Raw genomic sequence first — 12,875 nt, forward strand, 5'->3', positions numbered from 1 at the left:
GGATCCAGTCCACGTCAGGCTCCTTGCTCAACGGGGAGCCTGTTTCTCCCTCTCCCTCTCCCTGCTTGTGCTGTCAAATAAATAAAATAAAATCTTTAAAAAATAAAAGGTTTTAAAAAGTTTAACCTAGTTAAGAAAGGGCGCACACTTCACCCTTCCGTATGTTTGCTATTCCCCAAGCATTCCCACTTCCACTCAAGGTAGGATTCTGTCCGGTGATCTCCCACTCAAGTTCAATTAAAATCTCACCTAACTTGGCTATTTCCTCTCTCCTCTGCTTTTAATGTATTGTTTTTTTAATAGGAACTGTGTTTTTGGGGTGCCTGGGTGGCTCCATTAAACGTCTGACGTTAGCTCAGGTCATTATCTCAGGGTCCTGGGATTGAGCCTCACATCAGGCTCTGTACTCAGCAGTGGGGAGGTCTGCTTGTCCCTCTCCCTCTCCCACTGCCCCTACCCCTGCTCGTGTTTTCTCTCAAATAAATAAAATCTTAAGATGTATGCGTTTTCTGGGCGCCTGGGTGGCTCAGTCGTTAAGCGTCTGCCTTCGGCTCAGGTCATGATCCCAGGGTCCTGGGATCGAGTCCCACATCGGGCTCCCTGCTCCGCGGGAAGCCTGCTTCTCCCTCCCCCACTCCCCCTGCTTGTATTCCTGCTCTGTCTCTGTCAAATAAATAAAATCTTTAAAAAAAAAAAAAAAAGTATGTGTTTTCTTAGTGCTATCTCAAAATCAGATACCAAAAGGAAGACTAGTTTTACTGGTGATGGTACCCATAGAACTCAACATCTTCCTCTCTCTTCAAAAACTATACACTCCTCCTTTATACTGGGTTTTGTATTTGTATCCTAGCATCTAGACCAGTTCCGAAGGCACAGGAAGTATTAACACACCAGCAGAATAAACAGGAGTTCCAGCTTGGAGCTAACCAATCCCTCTCCCAAAGATTAGTTTCTGAATTGGCAGCATATGGTTACAGAAGCAGATGCACAAATCCAAGAGCCAGGCCACAGAGGCAGAATGGTTCCTCGAGACTGGGCCACGCTGAGGAAAAGCAGCTGCTGTTTGCTCTTTGCCAGGCGCAACCACAGCTACAACTGCTCTGTCTCAGCGGTCACCCAAAGCACAGGTCCCCACACACAGAAAGCCAGAGTGACCTGTTTCAGGAAGAGCAGCAGAGAATGGTCAAATGGCTTTAGCGAGTTCTCTTGCGGGGGAGACAAGAGAACACACTATGGACCCAGGGCCATGGAAACAGGGAAAGAAAAATCAAACAGACCTAAGAGTTACTTACCTCTGTGGACCCTGTTTTATCCCCTTCTCAGGTTTGAATTTAAATTCTGACCGCACACAAAGGCCCGGCCTGTTCCCATCTTATCTCTAGCTCACGTCTACTCCTGATAATCATCTCAACTTTCTCAAATGCTGAGTAAAAGCTAAAAAGGTAAATCACCACAGGACATTGTGATTAAGGACCAAACTTTAATATTTCAAGGACATCTGAGTTACCGGTGGGGTTACAGAAGCTTCCATTCATGCCACCACCGCAAGAATCAAGAATTCTGAAAGTTGAAGCAATTACCTCTTTGGATACATAACAATATATTAAAGCATGTCAGAAAGTGCAAAAAAGGAGGCATTCAGCAGAGCAAGAACAAGCAACAGGCTGATTGTCCTAACACGAAGGTCCTAACAGAAGCTCTTTCTGGAGCTCAGTCCCAGAATTAGAGCTGCCTCAGCCAGAGAGAGGTCCAAACATGGGTTCTGATGGATTCTTATTACAACTAGTTAAAGGCAAGCTAAAAAAAAAACCCGAGGTTCACATTTCCCCATGACCGTTGTTGGCTCTTGCAACAAAGAGAACGTTTGGTTACTTCTCACATGTAGGCTGAGCAAGAACCCTGTGACAGGACTTAGCCAGTGATTCTGACCCCAGGCTGACATCTCTGGGCCCGAGCTCTCAGCTCCTCCGGCAGGACGGCCTGGAACTGCTCCTGCACCAGCATCTCCACAATCTGCTCCTTTGTGTGAATATCGGGTCTCAGCCACTGTCCAGCAAGCTCCTGGAGATGTCTCAGGACATCCCTGGGACCAGCTGCATCCTCATAGCGGAATTTCCGGAACCTCTGCCTGGAGGCTGCCGCGTTAGGAGGATTCCTTCGTGGCATGGTCTCAAGGTCTTCAAGAGAATCTTCATCGAGGCTCTCTGCTGGAAGCCCAGAAGGCTCTTGTGGAGCCTGGACCTGGGGAGCCGATATTAGGACAACTTCTGGCTCCTCAGCCATCATCTCATTTGACGGTGGCCTCATTTTATCATTCTGGACTTCTCTATTTCTTTGTGTTTCTAGGTACCCTTCAGTCTCCATTCTGGAACTCTGGAAAAGGAGGCTGCAGACTCCTAAACACAGAGAAAAGACAGGCTCAGCAGAAACAGACCAGAGACTGTTAAAACCACCTTGACCTCATGGATCTGATCCAGACCCAAGTTCCATCAGCATTCCAGTCTTAACAGGGTTTCTTAATAAAGCTATTAGAAATTCTATTTTTGTTTCCTCTGGATCAATTGACACAATTGAGAAAATGGGTCAGCAGTTTACCAAAATGAAGAATGTAGACTCTCAAAGTAGAAAGAATGAAGAACGCTGGCCTCGCTAACCAGAGAATCTTCTAGAGAATCTTTCATCCATCTTCCCTGCATTGCAAAGTATTTTACATTATGTTAAAACAAAAAACTATGTATGCACATGATGGGAAATCTTTAAAATCACAGGTGTTTGCTTCCTCCAATGTCTTTTATGGAGTTGTGTATATCCAAAAGCAAGTTATGAGGAAGTACTAAAATTTAAGAGATAAAGGTCTGTTCATTGACATCTACTGTCTTTTCTAACCCCATCTCTTTCATGATGAAAGAATAACAAGTGTTACAAAGTACTTTAGGGGGTGCCCCTGGGTGGCTCAGTCAGTTAAGCATCTGCCTTGGGCTCAGGTCATGATCTCAGGGTCCTGGGATCGAGCCCCAGGTCAGGCTCCCTGCTCAGCGGGGATCCTGCTTCTCCCTCTTCCCCTCCCCCCACCTATTGCTCCTGCTCCCTTGCTCACTCAAATAAATAAAATCTTTAAAAATAATTAAAATAAAAAGTACTTATGAGCTACCATCAGGGTTAAACCTAAACCCCCTCTTCACAAAAAAGAATAGAAAAGCCTCTATGTTAAGATCAAGATCCTAAGTTCCTCTAATCAGTCTAATCAGGGCCGCCTGGGTGGCTCAGCTGGTTGAGGTCTGACTCTTGATTTCAGCTGCAGGTCATGAGCTCCACGCTCAGCATGGAGTCTGCGGGAGCCCCCCCCCCCACCCCTCCCCTTGCTCGCAGGTATGTGCATGCACGCGTGCTCTCTCTCCCTCTCCCAAATAAATAAAATCTCTAAGTTCCTCTATCAGTATACGGGAAACTGAACTAGTCAGAATCCTAGTAGCATACACGTCCAACTCTGGATGCTTGTCAGCTCTAGGATTAGCAAACCAGCTGTAGTGAGGAAGAGGAGGAGGGGCACACTAAATACCTGTAAAATGCCAGAAAAAAAAGGCTTTGCTTCATTTGGGTTAGGGCCCCAGTGCAAGAGAAAGGTTACATATAGGAAAACCACAATCTATGTTATTAAAAAAGAGAGAGACAGAGAGACTTCAAGTGACAGTCAGAAATGACTAAATTAATTTCCACCTCAGGGTATGTCCAATCAAAGAGTACAACCACTATGATGTGGTCAGTTTCCAAAGACCATCTCTTTTTTTCATTGACAAACCCCCTCCCCCGAGAACTAAATTCCTCCCTAGTCCATAAAGCAGTAGTGTTGACATTTAAAATCCCTCCCACCTCCGGCGCCTGGGTGGCTCAGTTGGTTAAGCGACTGCCTTCGGCTCGGGTCATGATCCTGGAGTCCCGGAATCGAGTCCCACATCGGGCTCCTTGCTCAGCAGGGAGTCTGCTTCTCCCTCTGACCCTCTTCCCTCTCGTGCTCTCTATCTCTCATTCTCTCTCTCTCAAATAAATAAATAAAATCTTAAAAAAAAATTAAAAAAAAGAAAAAGATTGTTTAAAAAAAATAAATAAAAAATAAAATAAAATCCCTCCCACCTCAGAGACTGTCTCAAATCTGTTTCCTGGGTAACAAATGACAGAGGCCAACAATCACCAACACTGACCAGCTACCTTGCATTAACTAGTACTCAGCTCCTAGTCACCTCTTCTTCAATGTTTCATGACCCATTTTCTAGAAATCTTGAATTGATTCCAGACCCTGCAATTTGGGTATTCTTGGAATACACTTATTCTTCTCATATTATCTGGGTTTTTGCTCAATCAACAGCATGTACTCTTCCCCAAAAGTAAGCTGTCACTAGAGTGATGAAGCCCAAAGCAAAATATCCCCTAACTCAGGGGTGCCTTGGAGAAAAAGGAAATATTTAGCCAAGGAAAGGCTGGATGAAAGTGAGAAAGCAAAATCCTGGGAACAACCTAAGTGACCATCAACAGGGAAATAATTAAAGTATTGTCAGCCATTCAGCGGAATTAAGTGCAGCCTTATGAAGCATGAACTCAGCCTGTGAGCGCTGATACAGACGTCCATAACACATCACCACCTAAGTGGCAGATCACTATGTGTAATATGATCCCACCTGGGGAAATTAAAATACATACACAAACATGTATGACCAGATCTATCCACAAACACTACCTTCAATTGTATTTACTTTTGAGGGGCAGGGACAGAAGAAACATTTTTCATTCCATCTTTCTATATTGCTTTCTTTTTAACTACAACTATGTATTACTTTCCTAATTCAAGAGGAAGCAAACATTCTCCTCCTGACCAAAACCTTTCTGGGTGAAAAGCCCCTAACACACTTAGGAAAACACCCTTTTATTAATTCTTCTAGCTCCTAGCCCGAGGTCTTTACAACCCCGACTTCTAATAGTCTCAATTGTCAGGCCAGTTCTCAAGACTGGATCTGAAAGATGGACCAACTCCACGATTCGCCCAGTGTATAAATCCTAACAGTTTTAGAAGACCAATGACCAGACACAATGCTTACCCTCATCCATTAATAATGCCGACTTAACTGAGCACTTACTTCCTAGCTGACACTGTGCTGAGCGTTTTCCACTCTTCTATGTGATCCTCTCAGACACTCTAGTTAAAACTTTCAATACGACTCTCTACTGCCCCAGCTGTCTTATTAACAACAGCAGCAGCCGATGCTATTTTTTCAGTTGTACACGCCAGACGCTCCGCGGAAGCTTTCCCTCACCCAATCCTCCCGATAACGCAGTAGGACAGTTACTGTCATTTCCATTCACAAACAAACTAAGGCTTGACGAAAGGGGATTTGCCCAAGGTCACAAGACCAGGAGGTGGTGGGAGCACCCAGCTGGGTAGAAAATTCCCGGCGTCTAGGCGGCGAACTGAGCCGGGCTCCTCCCACCATATGGGCGCGGCTCCGAGGGCCTAGGTCGGACCGGAAAAAGGCTTCTGAGGCTCCAGGCCAGGACGTCCTCCTCCCGGGCTGAAGCGAAATCCAAGGCCACGCCAGCCCGAGCGGCCCGCAGAGTCCCCGTGTAGGGCTTCTCCACTACGAGGGCGGCCGCCACCGCCACCGCCGCCGCGGGGCCCCGCTCCCACAGATCGTGCGCCGGGAAAAGAGAGGCGGTTGGAAGGGATGGAGGGAAGGAGGGAGGGGGTGTTCACCTGCGCAGCTGCCACCTCGGAGGGTGGAGGGAACGGGGCGGGGGCGCCTCGCGAGCCGACTCGAAGCCTCAAACCAACTCCGAAAAAAGGAAACCAACTATCCGGCGCAGAGCTTTGTAGCCCGCCGCCGGAACCGGAAGTGGCGCCCCGCCCGGAAGTTGGAAGTGAAGGGGGAAACAGGGTGGAGTGGGGCGGGGCCTCTCTAGGCCTCGGCGGTTCTTCGCAGCTTCGTGGTTTTAACCCGTGGAGGGCTTTGGGCCTTTCTCAGTCCTCAGTTCTTTCTACCGTGCGGAGCTGTTGGTACCGCCTAGGTAGCTTCTCCGCTTCGGGGAAGTTCGCTGATTTTTTTTTAAGCCGCAGTTTGCCCAGCTGCAAAGTGGAAAGAGGTCGAAGCGGGAATTGAGACGCTCCAGGAGCGCGCCCGCTGCTGACTCAGCGCCCCACCCTGAGGTTACACCCTTGAGCCTTTGCACCAGAGGAGAGAAACCAGAATAGAGGGCTGGGTGGCTGCTGTTGGGAAACAGTGGTCCTGTGTGGCGCCCCATGGAATCACTCCATGGGAGGCAGTGGGCACGGTCTATTTAAAGTATCCCTGCCTCGGTGTACCCAGATGGAAGTGGGCATGTGTCCACGTGGGTTTGACAGACTGTCTGTCCTGTGTATGGAAGGCTCAATCTTAGCCCTGTGTGCTTTTCCTCAAGACTTTCCAATCGCTGATGGTTAAGAACTGAAGATTTGAAGTCACGCTTTGCTGGTTGAGGCTGGGTTTAGCTTGGATTTGAGTCAGGAGCACACATGTTAAAATAGCACAGTCTGTGAGAGGAAGTGCAAAGATGCTAACCGAGGCAGCCCTTCTATGTCCTTGCTCATAACCCTGCAGGGGAAGGGACTTGGCCTAGGGAAAGGCGTTCAGGTGGCCCAGCTGTCTCTCCACCCATTGGCCCTATCTAAATGGGACAGGCTAAGGAATTAAGAGGGGCACTTCCAAAGACCCCTGCTGGGTTGTCCCAACCCTCCCTACCCTCCACCCTAACCTCCCACACCCACCACTCCACCCCACCTCACCCCCAGCCAATGTCCCTGGGGAAGAGAAGATGTGCCTTTTGTCTACACTGCCACTGCCGGTCAGTAAACCTCTAGATTGGCAGATACTCCAGCTGATGGTTGGATAACCAAAGCTCCTTGCGGTGCCCTTAGTCCTACCTCCACTAGTGACTGTGGTCCTTCTCGCGCTCACTCTTGCAGGGCAGTTTCCACCTTTCGCCTCCTCTCAGCCTTGGTTTCCCCATCTGTAAAGTGAGAGGGTTGGACTACATTAAGGACTTCTAGTTGCCTTCCCCCCACCCCCATCCAATTCTTAGGTTCCTCAGGAATGCTTCAGAAGACTGCTGGGGTGGGGTGGGGTTGGGAGACAGGGCAGTGCTTTAGGTCCCAGAGCAGCTCCAAATTTAAAGGTTTATAAATTTATATGAAAAGTATTTATGTTGTGGCTCTGTGTAAGGTTATCATATCATTCAGGATAAAAATGTAAGCTTTGTGCTTTGCCCCACATTCCTCATCTTTCCCCACCCTCTTATTCACTCACTCTGCTCCAGGCACACTGGCCTTCTAGTTATTTTGCAAACCCAAGAAGTTCGTCTTCACCTCTTTGGTGATCTCTGCTTGTGGTGCCCTTTCCTAACATATGTTCATCCAGGTTCCAGTTCAGATGGAGCCTCTCTCGAGCAGCCTTTACTCTTGTCCCCCACCTCCTTCTAAAGGCTTCCATGCAGTCCCTTTGTAGCCTGTTACTCTGTATTGTTATTATCTGTTTATTTTCTATCTCACTCACTCAGAGCAGTGGCCACAGGGCCAAAGACCTTGATTATCCCATCACCATGTCTCTGGCAACTAAAACTGAGCATAGGCTGGATAGACATTTATCGAATGAATCAATGAGTGAATGAATTAACAAAGAAGGCTTGAATTTCATGATAATACCCACCTGGTAAAGACCATGAGGGACACAGGTGTAGTTTAACAAAGTTAGGATTATTAACTTGATGTAGGAAGCACCCAGAGAAACCATGGGTGTCTCATGAAATAAAGGAAGAAACAGGGTTACTGTAGGATTTGAGGGAAGATTGGAATTTAGGTGAAATTGAAATGAAGCAGTGTTGATAGGCTCAAGGCAAACCTGGCCCTGTAGAAAGGGGTTAGCATCTAGTTTGAGATGAGAAGTAGACTCATTGTCCTGTATCCTTGGATACCACAAAGTTAAGATAAATATGGACTGTCGTGTCCAAAAACCTTTCATTGGAAACTCTGCATCTGGCTTGGTAATCCAAATCTGGCTCTGACCCACTGGACAAGAGTGGAATTTTTCATCTCACTGACATGATCTCAAACAGTTTCTCAGAACTATGCCTTTGGTGTTCATTGACAAAACAAGGTGTGACAGAGTCACATTTGATAGGAATCGCTTGATGCCTCAATCGTCTGGATGTAAGGGCCATCTAGAGCTCAAATCTTCCCATTCCAAAGTGACTCCAGCTTCTTAGGCCCCACATCACTCTAGGCCTTATTAGAATACCAAGTCAAGCCTCCACCCCTGCTTGGGTGTACCTATCAGATTCCCAGCCAGATTCCCAGATCATCAAGGGCCTGGCCCAAGTTGGGGTCATTTTCCTCTGTCCATGCCTGCCACAGAATACCCATAGCTGCTCTCTATGCCCATCGATCTAACTGTTGATGGGTTTTCTGAACGTAAAGAAAAGGAAGTGGAAGGAGGCATACCAAGAAGATAGCAATAGCTGTGTGAGAGATGAGGGAATGATGTGGGTGGTGGTTTAAAATCTCCCAAAGGGGAAGTTCGTAAAATGCAGCCAATATGAATGTTAATGAAAAAGGAATGGAAAATGGAATTGTTGACTCTTTTAAGATTAAAAAAATTATTGACATGTTAATTAGTTTTAAATGAGAACAAAATTATTGACACCTTGTGATTAAGGAGAAGGCAACACAGCACTGATCCTTTATATTCTGAAGGGAATTAAAGTGTTGATGGGGCAGGGCGCCTGGGTGGCTCAGTTGGTTGAGCAACTGCCTTCAGCTCAGGTCATGATCCTGGAGTCCTAGGATCGAGTCCCACATCGGGCTCCCTGCTCAGTGGGGAGTCTGCTTCTCCCTCTGACTCTCTCCCCTCTCATGTTCTCTCTCTCTCTCTCTCTCTCTCAAATAAATAAATAAAATCTTTAAAAAAAAAAAAAAAGTGTTGATGGGGCTCCTGGGTGGTTCAGTCAGTTAAGCATCTGCCTTTAGCTCAAATCATGATCCCAGGGGCCTGGAATCCAGTTGCATGGGGCTCCCTGCTCAGCGGGGAGTCTGCCTCTCTCCCCGCTCATGCTTTCTCTCACTCACTTTCCCTCTCTCAAATAAATAAATAAAATCTTTAAAAAATTATTAAAAAAAATAGGGTGCCTGGGTGGCTCCATTGTTAAGCATCTGCCTTCGGCTCAGGTCATGGTCCCAGGGTCCTGGGATTGAGTCCCACATCGGGCTCCGTGCTCCACGGAGAGCCTACTTCTCCCTCTCCCGCTCCCCCTGCTTGTGTTCCCTCTCTCGCTGTGTCTCTCTCTGTCAAATAAATAAATAAAATCTTTAAAAAATAAAAATAAAAAATTATAAAAAAATAGTGTTGACATTGTGCTTTTTCAAAAGGTAGATTTTCTTCATGATTTAGAAAACAAAAAAAAAATGTTGGCATTCACACTCTAATGATTACTCAAAAAATTAAATTATTGGGGCACCTGGGTGGCTCAGTGTGTTAAGCGTCTGACTTCGGCTCGGGTCATGGTCCCAGTGTCCTGGGATCGAGCCCCACATGCATAGTGGGGAGTCTGCTTCTCCCTGTCCCTCTGCCCCTCCCCCTGCTTGTGCTGTCTCTCTCTCTCTCTCAAATAAATAAAATCTTTTAAGAAAATTAAATTATTGACTATATGGTTTTTAAAAGATTTGAAGCATCAAGACTTGGAGATTAAAAAAAGAACACTGAAGGGGCGCCTGGGTGGCTCAGTCGTTGGGCGTCTGCCTTCAGCTCGGGTCATGTTCCCAGGGTCCTGGGATCAAGTCCCACATCGGGCTCCCTGCTCAGCAGGAGGCCTGCTTCTCCCTCTCCCACTCCCCCTGCTTGTGTTCCCTCTCTCGCTGTCAAATAAATAAATAGATAAATAAATAAATAAATAACACTGAATTACTGATCAAATTGTTGACACTTTTAAGCAAGATTTCCTAACTCCCTGTTGCCCACCTGTGAGGAGGGTGTCAGCAGTTAGCCTCCCTCTGAGGCTGGGTGGAGGGCCCCTGAGGGTCTACCACCCAGCCACAAGTTTGAATTTTACAGGTCTTACTGCCCTTTATTCCAACACTATTTCAGGAAACTGTCCAAGGGTCCTTCCCTGACCCACTGCGAAGAAATAGTGGCCTGCTGTGGTCTGAGAACACCTGTTACATGTCACCTGGCACTATCCGTCTGACTCTACATGAATGATGATCTTATGCTGTTTCCAGAAGTTCTCTCATCCTCCCCCACACCCTTGTGCTGCAGAGGTCTCTGCTCTGCTTGAATTATTTCCTCCCTTATCCTCACTCGGGCCTTGTGAGACCAGTTCTTGGGCTTTTGTAGGAGCTGGAGTGGGGGGTATGGGCTGGAGGAGAGTTTCCATGGCGGAGGGTTGAGAGTCCAGGAGTGGTTATGGAGAAAAGTGGGGAGTCAGTTGTAATGCGTGGGGAAGGTGGTTGGGAAAAGAAAAAAAGAAGAAGGAAAATTTTACTAAGTATTGTTGCTGTAATCACTTTGGAGAGCAACTTGGCAATTGGTGAAGTTGAAAATGAGCACACCCTCCCCCGTGATAAACTCCATTTCTTGGAATATATCCTAGAGAAACTCTCACACATTTGTACCTGGAGATAAGTCCAAGGACATTCACTGAAGCACTATTTGTAATCATGAAAAATTGGCCCTGCTGTGAATGTCCATCCGGAGGGGGGAAAGGATAAGTAAATAGTGTTGTGCGATAGGATACTCTTCAAAACTCGCAGCAGTGAGCTAGAGATATATAAAGTAGCGTGGGGAGACCTCCAGAGACAATGTTGGGTGAAAGAACCAGGTTGCGGAATAATACATACAGCATGAAGCCATGACTGCACTTTTTTTTTTTAAGATTTTATTTATTTATTTGAGAGAGAGCACGAGCAGGGGGAGAAGCAGAGGGAGAGGGAGAAGCAGACACCCTGCTGAGCAGGGAGCCCAACGTGGGGCTCGATCCCAGGACCTTGAGATCATGACCTGAGCCGAAAGCAGATGCTTAACCCACTGTGTCACCCAGGCGCCCCACCATGCATGTACTTTTAAAAACCAAAACAATGTAATACGTTGTTTATGGATATTATGTATGTGATTAAAAATATATATAACGGCATGGAGTGGAAGGATAAATGCCCAATTCATTTAATTAGTAAGGATAAGTTAGGTCAATGCCACTGTAACAAACACCCCAAGTCTTAGTGGCCTCTATAACAACAGAGTTTATTTCTTGCTTGTGCCACATGTCCATTAGGGGGCACCCGAGGCCCTGCTCCACATGTCCTCACTCTGGGACCAGGCTGACCTGTAGCCACCCCTTGCCATGGCACAGGGAAAGAGAGCTCTGCAAATGGTCCCACCTCTCAAATCTTCACCTTGGCCAGAGAGAGCCACATGGCCAAACCCTTCACCGGGGCAGGCAAGAATGATCCTGCTATGTGCCCCAAAGGGAAACGAGTATTACTGGGTGAACAACCCCACAGCCAAGATGATGTCCTCTGAGTACAAAGGAGCTTCCACCTTAGTAATGTAGTTATTCTTTTAGAAAATATGAAGTAAAAATGTGGACTTTGTTAATGCTGGAGGGAGGCTACATGGGTGTCTCTTATGTTATTCCCCATGCTGTATCTTTTTAAACTTTTTAAAACTAAAAGTACAATTTTTAAGAGGAGGGGCAATGGGGCAAGAGTAATATTAAAAATGATAAACGTGGGGCGCCTGGGTGGCTCAGTCAGTTGGGCGTCTGCCTTGGGCTCAGGTCATGATCCCGGGGTCCTGGGATGGAGTCCCGCATCAGGCTCCCTGCTCAGCGGGGAGCCTGCTTCTCCCTCTGCCTGCCGCTCCCCCTGCTTGTGCTCTCTCTCTCTCTGTCAAATAAATAAATAAAATCTTAAAAAAAAATTATAAATGTATATCCTTGCTGGGTTCCTGTTTGCTTTCATGGTACCCAGGAGGAACCCAAGTGAAGGAATTCAGTTGTTTTTATGTTGCTCTTGGCTGGAGGGCAGCAATCTTTTGGACCTCAACAATAGCTCAGTGGGCTCCGACCCTGTTTGTGACATTGTGTGTGCCTCTGAGTGTGTGTCTGCTCCTGGCCGCAGCAGGGGCTCCCAATGCTGTTCTCACATCTGTACTCCCAGCTCTGAACTTGCCACAAAGAAGGTGCCTTGTAAATGTTTAATGAATGATATGCTCATTTCTATCTGAATAATGAGCTGTTTCAGGGCAGGAACCATGTTGTCCTCCCTCTCTGAGCCCTCCTCAGGAACAAGGAATGGATGCTTGTTGAATGAATGAGTGAATGACCACAGCCTTCCTTCCCTAGCCCATCAATGGAAGCAGAAAACACGTGGCCCTTGCCACGCCACCACAAGCCTCCCGAGGGGCTGGCAGGGTCAGTTTGTCTGCAGACTCTACCATGCTTTCACGCCTGCACTGAAAAGCCAAAGGTTGTGTGTGGCTATATAGGATGACCAACTTCTTGGGACTCTCCTACATTCACCACTGCAAGTTCTGTGTCCTGGGCACTCCTCCCAGTCCCAGGCACGTCCCAGGGGACTGTTGGTGGCTTGATAGCAAGTCCTCTCTTCTCTCAGGGCCTCATGTTTTTCTCATTCTCATGAGAGGGTTGAATCTGGTCTCACCTCTTACATATCAGATCTCCAATTTTAGGAACAGCCTGGAAGTGAACAGGTGAGTCAAAGAAAGAGAGACTCATGGTGGGATTTTCTGAGAGATCTTTATTTTTTACAAAGAATGTGGATCAGCACTGCCACCGAGGCCTTGGTT

At 47.0% G+C, this 12,875-nt stretch overlaps 1 protein-coding gene across 1 annotated transcript; it reads right to left on the reverse strand.

Moving 5' to 3' along the window:
• Positions 1-1,466: 1,466 nt before the first annotated feature.
• LOC114199064 (SCAN domain-containing protein 1-like) lies at positions 1,467-5,887 on the reverse strand. Its single transcript, XM_028090830.2, has 2 exons — positions 5,744-5,887; positions 1,467-2,396 (listed from the first exon to the last, which is right to left on the reverse strand). The coding sequence occupies exon 2, from the start codon at positions 2,362-2,364 to the stop codon at positions 1,912-1,914; it is 453 nt and encodes a 150-aa protein (XP_027946631.2). The 5' UTR covers positions 2,365-2,396; positions 5,744-5,887; the 3' UTR covers positions 1,467-1,911.
• Positions 5,888-12,875: the final 6,988 nt, after the last annotated feature.

This window comes from Eumetopias jubatus, unplaced genomic scaffold (genome assembly GCF_037043125.1).
Source record: "Eumetopias jubatus isolate StellerSeaLion01/CBP00866 unplaced genomic scaffold, mEumJub1_p1.0 scaffold_4, whole genome shotgun sequence".
In the NCBI taxonomy this organism is placed as follows: Eukaryota; Metazoa; Chordata; class Mammalia; order Carnivora; family Otariidae; genus Eumetopias; species Eumetopias jubatus.